At 39.8% G+C, this 23,178-nt stretch overlaps 2 protein-coding genes across 5 annotated transcripts in view; one reads left to right on the top strand and one right to left on the bottom strand.

Annotated features, from left to right (window-relative positions):
* The window catches only part of foxp2 (forkhead box P2), a 178,933-nt gene that overhangs the window by 110,869 nt on the left and 44,886 nt on the right, over positions 1-23,178 (bottom strand). The window contains exon 1 of one of the 3 annotated variants that reach the window (XM_042511101.2): positions 8,671-9,352. The exons of the other annotated variants lie outside the window; for them this stretch is intronic. The gene's annotated coding sequence lies outside the window, so the exon portion shown is untranslated. Of the gene's footprint in view, positions 1-8,670; positions 9,353-23,178 lie in introns of those variants that run through there. 3 annotated transcript variants of the gene reach the window in all.
* Positions 14,178-22,004, top strand: ppp1r3aa (protein phosphatase 1, regulatory subunit 3Aa). 2 transcript variants are annotated; one of them, XM_088073074.1, is made up of 5 exons: positions 14,178-14,726; positions 14,866-15,045; positions 16,713-16,771; positions 16,932-17,023; positions 18,040-22,004. In XM_088073074.1, the coding sequence occupies exons 2-5, from the start codon at positions 14,939-14,941 to the stop codon at positions 21,253-21,255; spliced, it is 3,474 nt and encodes a 1,157-aa protein (XP_087929200.1). In that variant the 5' UTR covers positions 14,178-14,726; positions 14,866-14,938; the 3' UTR covers positions 21,256-22,004. The 2 variants fall into 2 exon arrangements, with proteins under 2 accessions (XP_087929200.1, XP_042367384.2); XM_042511450.2 differs by having other exon boundaries at positions 14,186-15,045.

The following is a 23,178-nucleotide window of genomic DNA, read 5'->3' as shown; positions in this document are numbered from 1 at the left end:
GTAAAGCCTAAAACCAGAAAAAACACAACACTTACGATATTACGATATCTGAAATCGAAGACGGTATCTAGTCTCATATCATGAGCTTTGAGATATTACCCTAACATCACAGATCACAGTTTAGTGAATCATAATCTCTGTAACGTGTTGGGTATCACCAGAGTCTTGCCAATACACAGCCCCACGTCTTCATGCTGAACATCTGAGAAATATAGTTCTGTGAGTATAAAGTAATGACTGCATGGGATGACTACAGCTGTCAACCAAGGAGAAAAGTTTTAAATATAATTTAGATATAAAAAATTATTTCAAGTTAATGCCCTTTCAAATGATTTGCTGCTTAGAAGACTTCAATATCACAACACCTCTGGGCTGTGCAGATGTCATATTTTATTCACTGGAAAAGCATTAGGAATGCTATTAGTCTGTATGACCTCCAATTCGCAGGGATTTACAAATACCACACATATCTTTATGCCAAATACAAAACCACTGGTAAATTCTATCAACTTATAAATATGGCAAATGCATTCAAGTATTCATGAAGGCCTAATAATGCTATAGGCTGATATTTACATAAAGCGCTCGTGCACTAAGTCAAGATAAACTATTTAAGACCCGGACCACAAATACTTCCACACTGCAGAAAAAGGAGGGTCCTGCGATGAAAGAGGACATTATGCTAACAAGTCAGATTACTGTACACAATAACTTTATCTTAAAAGTAAATACCATCCCTGGTGTTGGAAAAGGAGGGGGCGGGCATTATGGAAAGTCACTGGCAATATTTCTGTGGGGACCAAATGCTCCTTATCAGTGTTAGTCGAGCAATTCAGGCCCGCCCGAAGAAAGATGAGTCTTCAAACTCATTCTATTCATGGTCAGACGTGTAATTACCCTCAGCTCACAGTCTAGACGTAACCGCTTTCACAGTATTTAAGACCCCCTATGCAACGCGCGGACGCTGGCTCCTACCACCGAGCCCCGCACGTTAAATCTGTGGGCAGATAAATTAGTGAAGAATGCAATAAAATAGACACAATGAGAGGAACTTTATCCTCCCCGCTGCTAAATGAGATTTCTTTGAAATGCAGATCAGTGGCTCTAGATTAGTGAATTTTAGCTGCTGTCAACATCATAACAAAATACAAATGCGATTGTTCGCTGGTGCCTTATCTCCTTGCTTCCATCTGTTGGCTGGTTATTTACTCCCCCCTGATTTACTATGCAGATCTAAATAAGTCGCATCAAAAGGAGGGCTTACTGCACAATGCCTTCTTAAGCTTCTACATCAAGGTATTTGAAAAACCGGTAGTCACATGAAAAGGCTGCCCATCAAAGGCACATCTCTAATGAACTCTCCCATATCAGAGGGGGCTTGTGGGGCCTGGCTTTAATGCCGTCTGCGCGGTGAGAGAGAAGCAGAACTACAAATCAGACCCACCAAGCCATAGTAGGGGAAAGGGAGGAGGAAGATAGAGAGGGGGAGAAAAGAAAGGAGAGACAGGAGAGGGAGGCGGAGGAAGGCCTCAATTATCAGATGAGATTAACTCAGCACCGGGACTAGTCCTAGGTCTTTCCATCCATCCATCCAACTCATTGGTTTAGGCTGAGGAAGGCACTTGTGAAAAGACTACAATAGCACTAGATTAGAATGAGCAACAATGGATTAGACTGAACTCGGCCACAGGTCATATACTGAACGACTAGAAAGGAAAATGTCAATTTTAAGCAACCACCTTTAAAATCAGTGTATATAAAGTGTCCCTAAGTCTTTTTACACAACTGGACTGCAGGCAAATCAAAAGACATTAATTAAGGACGTCCCGATCGGATTGGAAGGATCTGTATCAGCCAAATAAACAAATTTTTTAACTGATCGAGATCGGTTATTTTTGACACGCGCCCCGTCCGATCCCTTGTTTACGTCCGCTGTCACACAAATATAAACGGAGAGCACGATTTGCAGCAGATATTCAGTTTTTATTGGAATGCTGCTACTCCAATAAGCAGATGCAGACTTTTTACATGTCCAACTTCAGCTTTACATCACTTTAAGTAGAACTGAAATTTTTTGTACTCATTTTTTGTAAACTAGTTTTACTATAAAGCTGTAAGAAGCTCATTTTTTGTGGAATTGTGATTATATTACTAATTTATGGTGTTCTGTACTTTTATTACAATGCCTCCAAGTGGATTTGAGAGCAATTATTGTAGACATTTCAGCTTGTTGTAGTTTATGTGGTTATTTTGTGTATATAAATTGTGAAAGAGCTTATAAAAATATTTTTCAGTTTGTTTACTTTGTTATTTTGTAAAATTATTTAAGTAACCCTTATGGAACTGTTTTTATGCAGACATTTTTTCTTGAATTGCACTGCAGAGCTATTAAACTGTCAAGCATACATATGGGATTGATTTTACTGACTTTTAAGTACTTTAAGTGTGCACTGGGCAGCTGTATTATCCAGGTAAATACGAGTATTGGATCAGGACTCAGTATCAGCAGATACTCTCATCAAATGACTCAGATCGGGATTGGGGGTAAAAAACCTAAATGGGGACATCCCTAATATTAATAAATATCAGTTTTGAAAAATGATAAACCAATCTAGTTCTCAGAGGGAGATTCTTGGACTGGCTGTCAAAAACAGGAAAGGAAAGCCCCCCCCCCCTCCTCCTTCCATTTGCTCCAGGTCTGCAAACAGCTTTGCTAATCTCGAACAGAGCTTTTGCATTACGCTCCTGCAATAACCTTTAATTTCATGGTGTATTTGTTGCATTCAGAGCACAGGCCGGATTACAACCGACAATCTTCAGACTTGTACAGCGAAAATAAACTGCATGGAGAGATCGTGATCTGTACCCCCCTGTGCACCCACCCACCCACCGCCATCGTCACCGCCACCATCCTGCTTTGTAGCAGTGTGCATGGATGAAGGGGAGACCCCCACCAACAAGCATGCAGTTTACCAGTGAACAATTAGCCCCGGAGCAAGAGTAGGCCCGGCGCTGGCACATGTGGTTAAGAGGCGAGCGCTGCGGGAGAGCGCCAGATGATGAAGGGATGAGGATGGGAGGTGGAGGAGGAGGAGGAGGAGGAGGTGGGAGAGAAGAGGACACTGAGGGGGCGGGGGGAACGGGTGGAAGGAGGCGTGTTGCGTGTGCCAGGCACGCGTGTGCCAGTTTTTGGCTACTGGGCTTGTCCTTCGTCAGCTACTCTTTACAGCGAAGATAAAGACACATAATGGGCCCCTTTAATTCCAAGACAACTTTGACTCAGAATTTTAGGAACCCATCCAGATTGAGCTGTAATGTGAAGGCATCCGATGGCTGACTCGCTTTGCTACATAACTTCTCGTCCCTCCCCTCACCCCGCCTCAAGCATCTCTCTGCTGTGCAGCATGCCAACTGGGCCCAGTGCCAGTCGCATTTGCAACCACAAGGGACCCTTGTCTTTTTGCCTTGCCTAATGAAATGACAAAACAACAGATTTGCATATGCAGAAACAGGTGTTGTAACAGGTTTGACTCCTCTTGACCCAAACCGCGTTAAAGAGAGAAAAAAAAATATGAAAAAAACTAAAAAAAAAAAAAAAAAAAGTTTATGACCAACAGCTGCCTTGAGGTATTTAGGCTCTAATGGGCACTCAAGTCTGCACCATCTGCCCTGCTGCTTGCCAGAAGTGACAATATAAATTAAAAACCACTCATCAAATATCATAAAAATAAACCATTGTTTTGCTGCCTCCATATGTTGTGGATGTTTTATTCTCGCAACGGAGGCTGAGCTTCGAGGCCTATAGCTGTGATCCGGGGAAAATCCAGAGAGCCGCACAGTAGCCTGTAATTACCCTCCCACCGATCCGCTGTCTTCAGACCAGAGCCCTGCGTCATCCTACACATTATCCAAGTCCATCCTCTCCACATTACAGAGTCCAGAAACCCAACAGAGCCAATGTGGTGAAAACAAGGTCATTGTTTAGAGTAGGATTAGGGGTTGCCATCCAAGAGCACAAGCTGGGTGTTCAGATGGTGAAAGGAGATAAAATCACTACATTATACTTGCTTGTAACTAGATAACTGCTATTCTGTTTTAATGCAAATTTAGCTTTGCCATGCCAGAAACAGAAATTGTGGTGTGTTGCTGTGAAACAACCCAAACTAACAGTGATGCATCTCTGAAAATGTCAAATGTCTCTCCTGCACATTTTGACCAAATTACATCCTGGCCCAAAGGGCTCGACTGGAAACATTCCTTTTGTCCTTTACTGAAAGACACAGCTACTGTACAACACCCCCTGCCCCACAAGAACCCACTCAACACTGCCACCACTGCCTCCACCCAACCCCCCACTTCCATTTTTTCCTCCTGTTTTTATTTAGATGAGTGAGACAGAAGGAACAAACCTGAGACAGTCGTGACCCCGCGCGAGTGTTGTAACTTGGTCTAGAGCTACGCCGGCAGAAGGCAGCACCATATGCCCTCAGCCCCGAGCTGGATGCTCTTTCTGCAGCCTAATGTGCCTGTCAAAAACTGTTACTGTCATGAATCCCCCCCATGTTTTTTCCCCCTCTCACAACATGTTTGAAATAAACATTGTTTTTCCTTTTCTCTCTCTCTGTGTCTCTCTGGGTGAAGAGGAAAGGTCCTTGGAGATGTAAGGTAGAGTTAACTGTTAAGTATTAATGTACCTGTATCCCGGTCCACTACCACTATCATAGTCACGCATACATTAAAAACGAATTGATTTTTTTAGATTTTTACACATTGACTGAAAGAAGCGTTACTTTCTTTTTTCCTTGTTTTGTCAAACATGGAGGATACAGCATCCATCACACCACTGATATTCTAATAAAGTCACTAAAAGATGCCAAAGATGTCTCAACAAAGGCAAACAGCAGTTGGTATCTCCCACTGTTAGCCTACAGTGCTGTCTCACATGAGGCCTGACTGTTTACGAGTGACAGGCTGATGGCTGAACGCAGCCTGAGCTACGGTGACCTTGCCTTTTACCATGAGTGACCCTCTATCTTTAATTCAGGGCAAGACCCCAAAACCAACACATTTTTTCACACCAGGACACTGTCCATCTGACCGTGACTTGAATAAAAGCTGCCATGCCTTCACACCACACTGACCAGCAAGTAAACATGCAATTGTTAACTCAACAAGGAACAGGGAAAAGAAAAAAAACAGTGGGCATGAAAAAAACAAGCAGCGTCTGTAGCTGCTGTTGGTGTACTGCAATATAAATGATAGTTTATTGGATAAACAGACTGACAAGTCAGTTAGTGTTACAGGCAAAGCTTTTGGCAGCTTGGAGTGTCAGCTCAACGGGAGACTATTAAACTACAAGGTCACCGTCAAGACTACAGTGCCAAGAGGTGAACTCTATGAAAAGGCATAAATTATCTCGCATAGCTTAAAAGAAATATTGTGCAAGCAAACCAAAAGTTTGTTTTATAATTTAACATGCATGTCCCTCTCTCTTTCAGATTCTGACACACTGCGAGGTTCCACACGCCGGCCAAAAGCTACACTTTTTTGGCTTGGGTCATTTGTTTGTGGCTTTACGATCCTTGGAGGAAGGTTTAATGACGTACAATGTGATATTTGCAAAACAATCTTTGCAAGATATTTTGACACTTGATTGTTTTGGTCTAAGTAAATACCGCATAGTCTTTTTAAACTCCGCCAAGCAGACCCATAAAAATAAACTCGAACAAATTCTATGCAGGACTATGAACTGAGATGAAACAAATGCCCAGTGTGAAAAAAAGTAACTCACTTTTTTTGCTCAGATAGCTCTTAATGTACCCTCGTGTGGGCAGCCTGCAATCTCCCCTCCTAATCCTCATCCCCTGACCCCACCCTGCACTGCTTTCTCCGGCCAAAGAGTCACAACGTTTCTCCCTCACACCAGTGTCGACTCGGGCTTAAGAAGTGACCCAGAGCGGAACTAAAAAAGTCTGAGCTGTCTCAAGACTCTTAGTAACTGTGGCACACAAAACATCATTACTGTGATGTGGATAATTACAGTGCAAAAGGGTGGCCTCTTAAGCATGTAATGCACTCTTTTATCTTAAGAAGTCAATCTCTCCGAAGCTGACAGCTTGCAGTATATGATCCTGGTAAACAAATACTTTTGCACGGCACAAAAGTGCCATTAAAGGCCAAAACTGTCAACACAAATTCCATTCTTACAGAGGAGAGGAGGGAGGGGGGGGGCAAGTGGGAGGGAGGGGGGGAAAAAAAAAAGGACTTGATCACTTCTGGTTGCTTTAACTTGCATGGAGGTTGTCATGGAAACATTTCTATGAAGTTAACTGGGATAAAACCTGAACATTTGCCATTTAATTGCCTTAAAGCTCAGTATCAGGGCCAAGTTAGCCGTATGTGAAAACACAGTGTGCAGGTTACGTGGATGAGCTGTTTAGAAAAGTGAAGCTGGTGCACCACTCCCTTGGTTTTCTTACCCATTTTTCCCCCCCAAATGCAGCAACACCTCAAGGGTTGAGCGAGCAGTCTGTTTCATTACGGAGGTGTTGGGGGATGGGTGCAACTCAAAAGCTAATCCAAAAGTGAGCAAGTGTTTCATTGCCTAAGAAGTACTCTGACTCAAAACAGAATCGATGTGATGTGTGCAGAAAAATCCACTCGCTGAAGCTCAAATGTGATTTTGCGCATATTGTCAGTGCGAGTAGTTTCTGCATTCACAGCACAAAGTTTTCTCTCAGAATTAAAAATAAATTGCAGAGCATTTTCCACTCCAGCTCGGATGGAAGCAACAATTTCCACATCTGAGATAAAATCATGCATCAAGCAGTGTTCATTGAGCTGAAAGCTGAATCTTAATATTGATAAATGATTGAAACGTATGACAGGGTATACACATTAATCCTGTGGAGGACATTCATTTTCCTATTACCATAATGTAGAGCACGACCGCCCGATGATAAATGCAGCAATCAAAAAATGGACGCAGAGTGGGGAGAGTCGGGGTAATAAGTGCACTGCTCCCAACAACGGTCAGTGTTGGAGGGAGACTAATGGCAAGTCTCTCTCTCCTACAGCCTTGGGGGAAAAACACATGGTGTTTTTTTTAGAAAAATCATGACCTTACTTACCGCACACACCACCCTGACAACAAGTAAACAACAGAGAACGCACCCTCTTAAACATACTTCAAGAAATGATTACAGGGGCACCTCAACAAAGGGGCTGATTGTGCACTGTCAATGACATATTTCACAAGGGGCATTTATTGCCGCCTGGCCCCTTTGAAGAGTGAGAGCTGCTGAGTGAGGGGGGAACTGGCCCACACCTGCATAACTGAGGAGGGAACACCTGTGCACCCTGCGGCTTGAACAAGGAGGGTCGATCCAGCTAATCCAGGGGTGAAAGCTGATCAGAGGACAGGCCCGAAGAGTTCAGCAGCTCCCCCACTACCTTGTTAGCCTTTCTTCACCCAAAAAAAAAAAAAAAAGTTACATCTATTGATTTTTGGGGCCACAGTGATTGCAAGAGAATAGTGGCAAGACACAGAGAGTGATATAGAGGGAGGTCAGGAGAAGCTTTTAGGAGCTTTTACTTGATTTGTTAGAATTTTAGATAAATCATGATGAATTCTGATACCAGCATCCCTGTTGGACAACGAAAAAAGATGGAATATAAAAATGGAGCAAGCAAGCACGGTAAGGTGTTGACTGCTGATATTGATCATGCAAATATTGATCATGCTAATGAAGCATTGATAATTATAAACAGCCTATGCTTAAACTGCTTTTCATTTTTTTCAGTGTGTAGGTTTGGGCTTAAGAAACTGTGACAATGCTTGATCAAAAACATTGGGACTGATATTTCAAAAAAAATTAAATAAGCAACCCTTGTGTGTAACAGATAAAAATACCATGGCTACAACACTAAAGGAATTTTAGTTTAAATTCTTGCTTATTGATAAACAAGAAAAATAAGATACCATTTAGATTTAGTTTGTGATAGGCTACAGATAACAAGTTGCACTACAAATAATTTACTGTGTACTTGCTTTTAAGTAATTACTGCAATTTTGCAATAACAAATAAACTAAAGCAAACGCTAAAAAGACGGTAAAAGAGCTTTCAGTGACATTACAATAAATATAATCTGACAAATATGTCATTAAAGAGCAAATAAAAATCAAACACGACAATAATTTTACCGAATCCGGCACATTTCTGAACAGACTATCCTTTAAAATTAGTTTTTAAACATGTCATGTATCACTTATTGGTAAATAAAAGTCGTTTATGTGCTAAAATGTGCAAGTCGTATTTGGAAATTGAATTAAATGTTAAAACAATATGCAGACAGGAAACAATAAGTCGGCTTTTCAAAAGTCAGTGCTGAGCGTTCAGAGCAGCCAAAGCCTGGACAGTGCTGCCTGAAGGTCCAACATGAAAAAGCCGAACCACAACGCTGGGTCAAATATGTTAACAGCTGCTTACTAATTTTTTTAAAAAAAGCACAGGATGTCCACGCGCAATGTGTAAATAATAATGTTGCAAGTTGCAAAGCGCAAGATAACACAGGGGGCAAAGTTGTGTCCAGCGGTCCACTACTTCCTAATACAAAAAGTCAAAGATTGCGGAGCCAGAAACAGGCTCTTGGGTAGAGGGAAAAACTTACCAGAAAAAAATGGCAGGTATATTTTCCTCGCGGTAAAGTCAAAGGGACACGCCAGGTGAGAAGTCGTCGTCCTCTGTGTTTGCAGAGATCTTCACACGTGACTGTCCAAGTTCACCATAACGCAGAGAAAATGAACAACAAGCTGCAGAGTAAATAAAAAAAAGCTCAATATTCCTCCGCTGGGCACCGCTGTCGGAGACACACACACTCTCTCCTGCTGTCTCCCGTCAACGCCGCTGTTATTACTAATGCAACAGAGGGAAAAGCAGTACACTGAGTCCTGTTTGAATGACGCGCAATGCGAGGAAGACGCCGCTTGTTTTTTTTTTTTTTTCGTTACGATTCAAACACACATCAAGCTGTATCCCAGCAAGCAAGTATATTTGGGACTAGAAACCCCCCCAGGGGAGGCACTTGCTTGTGCGCGGAGGTGTGTTGTTATTTTTGGGCGTACTGCGACCCCGTGTGACGTCAGGGCCACCTGCTATGTAAATAAAAAGTCATTTTAAAAGTTTGTTTCCCCGTTTGCAAACGTTTCACGGGCTCGGATTATTATATCAGCGGCAACTCATACCGGAGGGTTGAGCGTCGTGTGTTAGGAAGCTTCAATGATCGCAGTACATTGTTGTGAAGGAGTGAACCGGTAACCTTCCAGTAACGGGACGGTCCTTCCGACCCAAAGATAAGTGCGCCCGTGTCTGAGAAACTTAGAAATGAGATCACCGAGAAGTCGCTTTACGCAAACACACCCGCAAATGAAAACTGCAGGGGAAAAAAAAGAAATTAATAAATATTCCCGTAATGCTAATGCATTATTTCAACTTCTACTTCTTCTGCAGTATCCCCTATCAACTGCGACCACACAATGACCGACATCAAACATTATTATTTTTCATTTTTATCTTTAAGAATTTTTTTTTATAGGAAGTGAATTGTTTTCCTTGTCATATTTGTATAGTAAACTACGCCATTCACATATTTTATTCAGTTTAAGAAGCAAAAAAAAAAAAAAGAACTCTGATAACCCTGCACAAAAGACTTAGTCCTAACTATTGTCGTTAAAATGAATCAAGAGAAATTATCGATGTGAAATTAAGATAAAATGAGTTTGTTTAAACCAGAAAATCAAAATGCTTCAACATGCTTCAAGTCAGGATGTCAACTGTACGTTCAGCATCACGTATGTCGTTGTTGGTCACACATTTTTTTTATTTTCTTTAATTAATTTTAATGCTTGTTATTGATAAATTTTCAAAGAAGAATATACTTCTAATGATCGCATGGAATTGTATGCATACAGTAACACGATGGATAATCAATAACAGTAAATATCTTTCAAATTATCATTATTGTTATTATTAGACGCAATTGTGTGTTTTCATTTAAACACAAGTTTAAAGTCACTGTAACTCGCTTTAAACGCCATCAACTAAAATCACGGCTACATTAATAATTTATGATAAAAAGAAGATGCACTGTTTTACTGAAGGAATTTTCTCTTACCCATTCTCACACACCTCCACAAGGTAATTTAGCCTATTTATTCATTTAACAGTAGATCCGAAGCCTTTCATACACTAAGCATAAGTTAAAAGGATTTGCTTTATTCTAGCTCGTCTTTCTTTTCTTCTGTTTTTTTCCCAAACCGCTGAGACGCTCACGATCAAGAAATGAGTGACCAGATTATTATCAACTGAAAAAAAATGAAAGGGTGGTGGGCAAGTTTTTAAAAATGTAAGAAACGCGAGAAGTGTATCTTGTCTCATTGTCTCGACTGTCAGTATTTTAAATGCTATATTACATGCTATTTATATTACGAATATCTAATTCTGGGAAACGTGATTTGTCAAAGAATAAAAGGGTTGTATTTGCTTTATGTTTAATGAAGAAAAAAACACATTCTGCAACCAGTGTGTGTTATTCCACATGTCAGTGTACATTTGAATTAAACAATAAATCAGATTTTTATTTCTAATTAATTAAAAACATAAAATACTCGACGTCTCTTTATAAATTATCATTGTTCATATTAATATTATACGACAATGCCTTCCCCGTTAGTAAAAACTATTTTCTCACAATGGTGTGCAGACATGGATTGTCATTGATATACTGTATATCCAAAATGTCATAAAATTGGCCTAAGCATTAAAGTAAAATGATCAGTGAAATTTCTATTTGATGTGATAAATAAACCAAGCATGGTTCTAGTCGAAATTATGAACCAAATGTATCGTATCCTGCACTAATGTAATCTATTGGATTTTTGTGTTTTTGTTTGTATTACGCATCCTTATTGCTATTTAAATATATATATATATATATATATAAAGTAGAAGGAAACAGCATCTGGAAAATGATGAGGATGACAAGAGATAATAAGTAACATAGAATTGTGGTGGTATGCTGCCACCTACTGGCCAACATTAATACCAATCTGTCCACAGGAACGCACGAGATAATGGACTGTAAATAACACTTGTAAAGTTTTCTGAGACCCCCTTTCCCTTTATATTGTATGATATTTTTCTAACACCATCTGCACACTTGGAACTCATTATCACAAAAGAAGTGCAAAGTGAAAATGCAAATTGGTTTGGCTGAGGTGTGGGCTAATCTGACATGTATTTTACTCTGATCACATAGTGCCATCTACTGATATACAACAGACATACAAGTTGTTCTCTTTTAATACATTCAAAGGAGCAAAACATTTTTGTTACTACTATTAAAAAGGTGTTGATTCAGCTTTGTGATTATTGCTGTTATTATTTTGATTCATCAGTTTGTTGTGTAAACTGTTTCTAATCTTCTGTATTCATACGCTTACAAGAATAATTAAAGTATGAGTGAATCATAGCTGTTTAGTACTTTTTGCAATTAATCTTACATTGCTACAAACTCGTTGCCTTGATTGTCGACAGTGTTTTAAATTCTTTATTTGATTTAAATTTTAATATAGAGCATGTTTAACTTGTTCATATGAATCTGCTTTTACAGAAGTTGCAAATGAGATTTTTTGATACAGAGATGTGAAATTGAGGCATGTGACTTGGACTCGTGTCAGATTTGAGTCACAAATTTGTTGACTTAAGATTCAACTTAACAAAATCAAAAAAGACTTGCAGCTTGACTTGGACTTTAACAACAATGACCCTTGACTTCAATTGGACTTGAACTTCTGACTTAAGGATACTTGATATCTTTACCCTAGCTAATTTGGGAAGAGAAAGTTATAGATATTTTTTCAGTATAGGATAAGTTAACTACAACAAGAGAGGACAGAAACATACAAAATTTATTCTACTAGATAATAGTGCTATTATGCTGTGAGAGTGTTCAGTCACACTTTTTTCAACAAATATACATTTTTTTAAAGCATTGATAATTTTTGTACATTTAACATATTTTTAGTTACTTTGTTAATACTGCATTAAATGTAGCAAAGAGCACATTATGACTTGTTAAAGACTCGAAACTCAAAGTTAAGGACTTGGGGCTTGACTTGAGATTTATCAGTCTTGCCTTGGGACTTACTTGTCTTGACTTGGGAATTGATTTAAGACTTGTCAGTTTTGACTTGGAACTGGATTTGGGACTTGAGTGCAAAGACTTGTGACTTATTTATGACTTGCAAAACAATGACTCAGTTCCACCTCTGCTATATAATGACCAAAACTGCAATTAGAAGTAAAAAGAGAACCTCTCCTCGGCTTCAAAACGTAGAACAAAGAGTCCTTTCAGAACAAAAACCTGCTCACCTACCTGTGAAGGATTGTATAACCATCACTAAAGTCTATTTACAAGATATACTGGATTTGGGGGTATAGTCACCCTACATATTGAGGATTAGCTGAACTTCCCATCTCAGACGTTGGTGCACGCACACATGCTCAGTTTGGTACAAAGAACAGAATATTCTTTGGTCTTCTGTTCTAAGACACGGTGAACCTAAAGAATGAGGGCTGCCTCTGATGACAATGATACCAAAGAATCTGTAGATTCTCAATCCAGGTGCCAGTACTCGTTGAACACAGAAGTCTTTCAAGCTCTGATCAGCACTAATCAGCACTAATAATTTCAGAAATTATTGATCTTAATTGGGACATTTTAAAAAAAAAAAAAAAATCAACAGCAATGTCTCTTTCCAGGTTTCATGAACCAGTGACTCAAGATAATCCACAGACCTTGTGATGAGGAATTTCATATAGGAACTATTTTCTTTAACAAACTACACCTGCCAACAGTAGGAACTGAAGCACTTTGTTGTAAATATCTAAGTTAAAGCAAAGCAGTAATGAATATTGCGAGCAGGTGGTAGCTTCGAGTCTATTTCTGCAAATCCTGACAGAAGAACCATCTCAATCTGGCATAAAGCTGTCCAGCTGTGTATTTACAATACATGCAGCGATTAGATCACGTGGGAATAATATGATTCATACTGTTATGACAGTTGCTCTTGTCACAGGACCTAAAGACAGTATCATGCCAGGAGACTGTGCTTTTGCCATCAGGGCCCCTCGACTTTGGAACGACCTGCCTGAGGAGATAAGGCTTGCAGAATCAGTGACATCTTTTAAATCATTTCTTAAACCTCACTTTTGCTGACTTGCTTTTATGCGATGTCACTTTTATTCATTTATTTATTCAATTTATCTCTCCTCCTCTGTTGATTTATCTGCTCTCACTCTATTTATTCATTCTTTATGCTTCTTATGTCCCGTTCTTACCATTTCTTCATGTGTTAATTTATTTACTTGTTCATCTATCTCTTATTCATCTTTTTTGTATTTTCTTATCTTTGTTTAATCCCCACTGATGTGACGCTGTCCTCTTATATTACTTTTAAAGTTTTTTTTATTGCATTTATTCATGTATTTCATTAAGTCTTTTAACTGCCTTTTGAGAGCTGCCTGTTTTTATTCCTTTTATTTGCTTTATTCTTGTTGACTTTTTGTATACGTGTTTTGTTCTTGGCTTTTTGTTTCACTTTTCTAGACCTTTCTCTGTTTGACATGTCTGTTTATTTTATTATTCCCCGAGTTCCTGCCTGTGCTTTGTCTGTTGGAGCACTTTGTAAACAACTGTTCTTAAATGTGCTACATAAATACAGTTATTAGTTTTATTATTACACTCAGATCAGAATTCCCATCTCTGCCATGTCATTATTTTGTTATTGTCACAAGGACAGTTAAGTGAAAATACAGACTGTTAAGCTGGGATTCTGGAATATTTCCACATTTGAAGAAGCAAAATAAAGACATCCAGTTAATATACTTCAAACATGGACCTGTGGCACTCCAGTCGTATTTTAAAGTGCTATACTGTCACTTTATTTATTTTGTAACTAGCGAACATATTGTGCGAGGATAACTGAGAGGATAACCGGCCTGCCCTGGTCTGGTTATATGTGTCCTATTTATAGGCCTGGCTCAGACTCACGATGTTCAGCTGTAACCAAACTCCATCTGTCAAGTCACGTCCTCTCCCTGCTCTCCCTTCTACAGTATCACATCAGCCAGGCTAAGGGCACTCTGCTCTGTGCCACCCTTCGAGCCAGACAGACGGCAGGACGGGCAGACAGCCGCCTCTCAGACCACCGCGCATTATGGAGGGTTTGTTCGTCCAAGCCTCAGAAGAGGACAGGGTGGAGGGAAGTGAAAAAAATGGGGAAGAGGAAGAAGGAGGAATGGAGGCCCCGTCTCCTACGGGTTCCACCACAAATGAGGAAACAGACGAGGACTCGGAACCAGAGCCCCCACCCGTCACTCACTGGAGAAAGGTGTCATTCGCCGATGCATTTGGCCTCAACTTGGTGTCAGTTAAGGAGTTCGACAATGCTGAAGTAACAGAGTCAGCAGTCAGCCAGCCCCCTGAGAAAGAGGCATCACATCCCTCAGAGGAGTTCTACATGTCCTGTCTGTTTACAGTCCCCTCGTCCCCAGAGGAGCTGGACCAGAGACTCCAGGAACAGATGGTTGAGTTGGAAAGCATCGAGCTCCTTCCGGGGACCACCACACTCCGAGGCATCATCAGGGTCGTGAACCTCTGCTACAGTAAGTCCATTTATGTCCGGATCAGCCTGGATCGCTGGACGAGCTACTTTGACCTGTCAGCGGAGTATGTGCCGGGATCCAGTGACAAGAAAACAGACAGGTTTACCTTTAGTTATACTGTGGTTCCTCCCTTTGACAGAGAGGGGACCAGAGTGGAGATCTGTCTGCGTTACGAGACTTCAGTGGGCACTTTTTGGGCTAACAACAAGGAAATGAACTATGTGCTGTTCTGCCACCAGAGAGGACTTATGAAGGAGCCTCAAGTGCAAGAGGAGAGTAGCAACTACAAGAGCAAGAGGAGCTGTCTGAAGGCTAACAGGTGAGAAAACCTGATGCTGAATCTTTTTTTAAACATGCCTTTGCTGAGAGAAATCACCCTTGTGACAATAGATGCCATTACAATGATCAATACTCAGATAAAACAGAGGTTATGAGGATTCATCAGTGCACCCTTTTCATAGATGTGACTGACTGGTACAAGAAAAGCTGTCAAATAGCTGTCATATTTGTCAAATGACTGATAATTGACACAGTGTGAGTCTATTTAAACTCTGCCGCCCCTCTCATTATGTGAAAGTTGGCCGGGCAATTGTGTGTTTACAGTAAGCTGTTATGTAACTACTCCGTAATGGACTGCAGAACACATATTGCCCATGTAAGGCCAGGTGTCTGTCCAGGTTTCCATGACGTCTTATTGTAACTTATAAAGACAGATATGCTCACTTTAGCCCATTTGACACCAATTCACAAATAGCTTTTTTTCTGCTATAGAGGCAATAATTCCTTTATGTGTATTTATGCATGCTTTGGTCTGATTCCTGAGGGTATGAAAGTTATGGAGATGTGATAATACAGCAGACAAACACATAACAATGTTTAAATTGTCTAATTTTCAAAGGCTGCTGTCACGAGGACATGCTGTCTGTATGGAAATAATCATCCCAGCTATTTTGTGTACACCTCTTTACTGTGCATCAGAAACAGAGCGGGGTCAGCACTGGTGCAGCTACAGTACAGGTGACATGTAGAGGCGGAGGAAGTTTTCAGTTTCTTTACTTAAGTAAAAGCACTAATTCCTCACTGTGAAAACACTCTGTATCAAGTAAAAGCCCTGCATTGAAAATATTACTTCTATAAAAGTAAGTTAGTATATTCAGGATTTTTTTTGTTTTAAAATAAAATTAAATAAATAAATCAAAACAAACATATATATACACACACACACACCTTCAAATTATTCCCCAGAAAAGAAAAATTACTCAAATGCTGATCAAAATAGCACCAATTAATTATCAGTCAATCAGCTAAAAGATAAATTTATAACAAAATAACAAAACATATTTTATAAACTCATCTTGTGTTTTTTATGCACAAATCCCAGTGTGTAAAATATAGTAACTTAAACTATCAGATCACTACAGTAAAGTAAAAAGTACAATATTTCCCTCGGAAATGTGGTGAAGTAAAAGTGTAAAGGGGGATGAAAGAATAATACTCAAGTACTGTACAAGTACCTCAAATTTGTACTTAAGTCCAGTTCTTGAATAAATGTACTTGGTTACATTCCACCACTGGTAAAATGAAGAAAAACAAAAATAAAATGTATTAAGGGTGATAAAATACGCAGACCAGGTGAAGGCTCTGACCCCTTCTTTAATCTACCGTTTTGACAAATATGTAAACACGAAAATTGGATATACTATAGATAAAGAGAGAAAATTAAACACTAGACCTTGAGACATGGAAAGAGGGTGCCATTGAGAGTGGCTCTTATAATTTGAAAATCTGGAATGGTTTGACCATAGCTCACATCACCATTATTTTTTATTAGTTTCTCTCAGTTTGAATATTTGCAAAATCTTCTTGAATCAAACGTTTCCCAAAATACAACAGAAAGAACAAAACTAAAACAGAATATGCTTTAATAGCTGTTAAACATATCTGTGAGCTTATGTAATGTTATTCCTACTCCACTATGAACAATAGGAGGGGAAGTGCAGAGGAAAAGACCAGGGAGACCAGTAACACATCAACAGCTGCAGCAGGTGTGTATGCTTGATGTTTCTGTGTGTGTGTGTGTGTGTGTGTGTGTGTGTGCGTGCGTGCGTGCGTGCGTGCGTGTGTGTGTGCATGTATATTTGTACATGAATTAAGTGTGTGTATAAGACTGAAAGCAAATTTTGACCTGTCTTTTTTTACTTGCAGAGGCAGAGGCCCAACCAAAGGCAGAGGAAGCTAACAAAAAGGACAGCACAGATATACAATCATTATTATATCATGAAGAACACAAACCTTTGGTGAGGTCCTTTTTCATATTTTGGAGGAACAGACATTTCTTAAAATTTGGGGGAAAAATGAAACACCAACATCACGCAGAAGTAAACACTGCTTGCATCAAAACAGCAATCAATGCAAGTCACTGTGTGTTCAGCTGCAGATAAATGAGCTGATTATGGAGACAGATTTGTCTCAATATAAAATGTTTGAATACTTCGACAAGTTCTTTGTAAATATTTCATCTGTAAAGATAAAACATGTTCCACAAATATTTAAAAAATGTAAACTCAATATTTCTAATATAAAACTGATCAATAACCACACACACACACACACACACAAAAGATCCACAAATAAAAATCTGTTATTATATAAAATGTAAAATGCATATCTGCAAGATTATAATTAAGATCAACAAATAAAAACTTAATAAAAAAACTGGATTAACAAATGCCTATTCAAAAGTTATAAATGGTAGGAAGATACTTACAAACTATTTTTTATTTATTTTTACATTCATTTAATGTATTTACAGATTTTTTACTTGCAATTTTTTGTGTGTATTGACAAATTTGTTTTATATTTTGTATAAAATATTCCATATTTTTCCAAATTACATTTACACACAGATTGTGGATCTGTTAACACAAAAAACACTGACACAAATCTATCTCCATAGCTAAATATGTATGTCATACTGCACAGTGCTCAGTGGGCCCCAGAAAGATATGGACAGTCGGCTAACCTGACACTTGAGAGCATGTCTGAAATGTGCAAACTATTAATAATAAATGCAACATGCTTGTTAAGGTGCAGCAAAGCTGATGACGTAAACAAAAAGTAGGATATGTGATGATGTTGCAGCAGTGTTGCAATACACTGCAACATGACCGGAATGTTACATATCAAAGAACACTCAGTTTAGGGCCATTGCATTCATTTCTGTAGCTGATGACCTCAAGGACCAACAAAACTGGTAGCCTCTGTTCAAGCATTAACACTTGGCTTGACCTTTGACCTTTGGCCTTTTTGACAGGTGGATAGTGCAAAAAGCAGACACAGAGCAGCACGTTTGGCACGTGTTCATGACTACCTCTCCCAAAGGACACAACATGTACTAGAGGCTTCTTCACATGACTCAGCTGATGGCCAGAACGTTCCTCAGCCTTTGCCATTTGGGTGGAGTGACTCTGTTGGCTTTCTCCATAAACGCCATAAGAAAAAATTCAATGAGAGTCCACCGGTGCTCACCTACCACCAGATTCCTCTGCTAACACTGGACTGGAACAATGCAAAATCTAGTCAGTGGGGGGCGTCTAACATGGATGACATCTGGACTCGAGAAGCAAAAATGTCAAAGGCATCAGAGGATAATATAGAAGATACACCCTCTGTCAATGATATGTGGGAGGCCTTTCTCAATGGTACAGATGATACCAGTGATAAAGAAACCTCTGTGTGCGATATATGGCAGGCATTTCTTAACGGGCCGAGCTGTACGGACCATTCTGGTGTTCCAGAGTCAGAATGGCTGCAGACAGCAGCGTCTGTGTCTCCCTCGAATGATAAAGAGCCCAGTGCCCACAATGCAGCAAGCAGTCAAGAGCATGAATCTCAGGTGGGCACAGATACACCCACCACCTTCCATGCACACACTTCAGCTGTATGTCAGCTGCTGTCAGATGCTCGAGAGATATCATTGGCTAATGTTGCCTTTAACACCGAAGACCAGCAGCCAGCAGAGGCATGTGTCAGCAGCCCAAGAGATGACAACACAGCGACACAAGATGCATCCCAAAGGTCACAGACAAACTCCGTAACAGACACTCTGCAGGAATTCTGCCTCAAGGGGGCAACGCCTGTGTCCGAGGGCTCTGTTGACAGTTCAACCAAGTGTCACGAGCAAGTGATCTGGGAGCGAGAAAAAGATGGAATAATAGGAAGAGCTGAAGGAACGGGAAGAGATGAGCCCTTCACAGCACACACAGCTGACTTAGTAACAAGCTCAGGGGAGTCGGAGACAACAGACATGACAGCAATGCCAGAGTCTCAGAATGCCACCGCCGTTGATAGGATCTCACAGGGAGCAAGGCTGGATGAGGGTCTTTCTTTCAGCAGGGAAGGGGAGGTTACAGGTACTGCACACAATGCGGCGGATGACACGCTGGCATTTAGGGGGACAATCAGACAGGGGACAAAGGATGGGGAGAGGTTTGTCTTTTCCACATCTAGACAAGGAGTGGAGGAGAGAATCACGAATAGCTGCATGGAAAATAAAGTATCTACAGATGAGGAGATATTTAGGCCACGGAAAACTGAAGAGTGTGAAATCTCCCAGAGGTATGCAGATGAAAAGCAACAAGAAGAATTCAGGCTGAACCAAAACAGTGAAAATCCATTACGGGAGAATGAGAGCGATGAAAATGAAATAAGACCTGCACAGTCACATGAAGATGAATCCAATCCAAGCCAAATGTGTGAGGAAAATTCCATGCAAAGCCAAATGGTAGCAAGTGGATTCAAATCAGATGAATCAGAGAGTGAGGATTTTGCATCAAATAAAGACTTGGAAGTATTCAAGAAGACAGAGGTGGAACTTTCCTACTGTACAACAAGTGAAGAAAGAAAGAGACTAATTGGTGCAGAGGTGGCATTCATCCAGGTGCTAAATGAGGAACACAATGACAAAGCTTTACAACTTAATTCATCATGGCAAAGGGGAACCACGTCAATAATTTCGGAAGTACATAACAAAGAGTCAAGGCCAATCCAAACAGGGGAAGAGATGCACATTCAGAAAGACGAGGAGGACTCAGCATTGACACAAAGAAAGGAAAATGCCATAAAGTCCGGTCAGAGAAAGGATGGAAAAAGGTTGAGTTGTGATGGAATAATTGAAAAGCAACAGACAATGGAATCAAGGGAAACAAAAATGGTCTTCCAAGGTGACCATCATATGCCAAGACCTTTTCCAACAGATCAGTGCATCCCAAACCCAGAAGAGGTGGCAGAAATGAGATGGCCTCATTCACAGGACGATATGAAGGGTCAAAAAGAGGATGTTGGTCATGAAATGAGCCCAGAAGAAGTTACAGCAAAGAAGAACATTGCAAAGACAGGCACTCCAACAGAACTTCAACACCAACCTGAGACATTAGAAAGATCAGAGAAAGATATGAGTCAGAGAGACAAAGATGAGAGGGTGAGTATTGGAAAGCTGAAAATAGAAGTGCTGGGGGAGTTGAGGGGTAATGTGGGGAACCCTCAGGGAGAGGGGAAGAACGCGCCGGCTGAATTGAAAGAACGAGAGTTGTCAGCAGAAGTTGAGAGCTCTCCACGTGTTGAATGTGAAAAATTGTCAGAGGGAACAAAAGACCCCATTACAGCAGAAAATACTGCAGCACTTGAGGAGATAGAGTTTGGATTGGAGGAGATGTTCATAAAAAGATTTGGGGAAGATTTGGTCAGGGGGATTTGGGAAGAGGTGTTTGGTCGGAAAGAAGAGGCATTTAATAGAGACACAGATATTGTTGATGGAATTGGGGGCAAGTTGTCAGACATGCCTGATATTACACAAGATTGCAATCTTCTTTTAGAGAGAGAATTCAATGATGCTTTTAATTCAAGTGTATTTTCCTTGACAGAACTACCAACAGATCCAAATTTAAGTCTTTGTCAAGGTCTAGAGCAAATCTTAGCCACTCAGGACAAGGAATACTCCCTAAAAGAAAGAAGTCAGTCACTCCATACAGCAGAACATACACTATTACTCTCAGAAACACAGGCACATTCGAATTCAAGTGCTCATCTCAGTCAAGATCTCACCCCCATTTTAGTTGCTCAGAGTTTGCAGTCATTGACTCAATCAGAACAAAGCTCTCCAAAGGATCCGGAAAACTCCACTCAAATAAAAGAAAGATCAGTCTTCCGTCAGGAGACAGGTAGACAAATAGACGACTGTGTAGCCCACAGGGAGGGTTTTAATCGATCAGCCCACCCATCCCACAAACATTTGGGTTCCCCCTCTGACAAATTAAAAGAGTCCCATAGTTCTCTATGGTGGAGTTTGTTATACCTCCTAAGTCACATCACCAGACTTCTAATCTGCTTCGTCTTAGTTGCTGGGTTCTTCTTCGTTGTTTGTCTGTATGATTTCCCAGCATTCTTTGCGCTCTACATATTTTCATTGTGCTGGTGGTTTTATAAGTGGAAGACACATCGAGTGACAACAAACAAGGGGATGGTGGGATAGGCCGAGAGTTAGGAGTGAAGGAAGGGTGTTAAAAAGTGTTGTAGGTAGCATTTTTAAACATCAGAACTTTAATTCATTTTAATGCCTTCAATATCTTCATGCCGTTCATTCAGACTGGTAAGACCATTGTGAAGATCAATGGAAGCTACAAAAATTGGTGCAATAAAACAAAATGCTGCATACAGCACTCGTAGCACGTGGGTTTAGCTGTGTTTTCCATATTTGATTGTTCCTTTTCTAACTGTAAGTGAGTTTAGTGCAGTGGTTCCCAACCGTTTTTTTGGGGGAAAGTATGAAAACATAAATATACTTTGATGCAGTAGATATGTGTTTTTTTACTTTACTTCTCTATGGTTATGTCTCGTTTCTCTTTTAATTTTTCTTGCAAACCCTTGTGGTGGTCCCAAACCCTAAAATGGGAACCACTGAATTAGTGATGTGGAAGAGGTTTGGTTTTTATTGATCAAATCAACAAACAAATGTGTCTTTTCAAAAAACCTTAAATTTAATTGGAGTTGAACTACCTGTTGTTGAATGTTGCCGATTTAGTATAAACAGTTATGTGTATGATGTGTGTATATTTGCAGTGTTAAATGGGCCCAATATCACTTTACAATGCACCAAATGGTACAAAGTGAGTATGTGTTTGATTTTTGTGGACAAAGAATGTCTGCAATATGGGGGCATTGGAGCTTTGACATTTTTATTTCCTTGCTTTTCTTCAATAAAAGAAATTCATGAGGAAACAACTTTTTTGGTCTTTTACAGCATAAACATACAAAAATGTTTTGATTTTACACTTTTTCAGACTCAGTATGTTATATTTTATCAAATTTTAGCCCCCACTCATAGGATAACATGATCATCAGAAGAAAGGTTGACATTGTGCATTTCTGCAAACCACAAATATGTAACATTGTACATTATTAAGTAGTGGATATGCTGGAACTTTATATTTCCTTACATTACATTACATTCTTAAAATCTACCTCTCAACAACACTGTGGCTATGTTTAGGCACAAAAACCACTAAGTTATGGTTGTGAAAAGATCATGTTTTATCTTAAAATACACAATTTTGTTGCCACAGTCATGACTCGACTTTAGTTGATATGACACATATGAAACATACAATGTAACATGTCCATGGATGCAGAAATGTACAATGCCATTTTTTCCTCTAGAAACTAGGCTGCATGAAAAATGACAGCAGGTAAAATTCAAAACCAATTTGTGCATACATCCTGGATCTATTTGTAACCAATATTTACCCATATCAACCTATATTCTATCCACTATCCCTAGGTTTGTTCGCATGAAAATTTTTAGTCCTTTTAGTAACATTCTGTTTTTTTATCATTTCAGATATGTTCATACTCCATTTGTTAAATTGCTTACTTGTACTGTATTTGACATGCATTCATTTGGTATATTATACATTTTCTTCTTTATTTGTTACTTTTGAAGCTAGAATGTATAGGGATGTTACGATGCATCAAGAGGCAGTTAAAAATCGACAAAAGATATGTGAGAATCAAATCAGTGAAATGAAAAATGCACGGTGATACTCTTTCTGAACAGCAGAGGGCGGAATCTACTTTTGACATCGCTTGCTCCATGTGCCATGTCACTACGTGGTCTATGTCCTACGTCATGTCTGAGACTAGAGACAACTCACCAACGTAAGTAAGATGAGGCAAAAAAAGTGTGGCGGCAATTGAGCTTCCTCAAGTCAGAAAGTAAATAAGGCGAGAAGATAACAGAAAAGACAAAAACAGTCTGCAGATATTGCAAGAGGGGGTTGAACTACACGGATAGTATAACTAACATAATGCAACATGTGAGCTGGCATCATAGGGAGGACTGGCCACTGCAAGGCCAAACCACACTGATGAGCACATTTGCAACCCAAAAGAGTACAAG

This window comes from Plectropomus leopardus, chromosome 22 (genome assembly GCF_026936395.1).
Source record: "Plectropomus leopardus strain MGB_pleo_1.0 chromosome 22, ASM2693639v1, whole genome shotgun sequence".
Classification (NCBI taxonomy): Eukaryota; Metazoa; Chordata; class Actinopteri; order Perciformes; family Serranidae; genus Plectropomus; species Plectropomus leopardus.
Note: the sequence above shows the minus strand (reverse complement) of the source record. Positions and strands in the feature narration are given on the sequence as shown.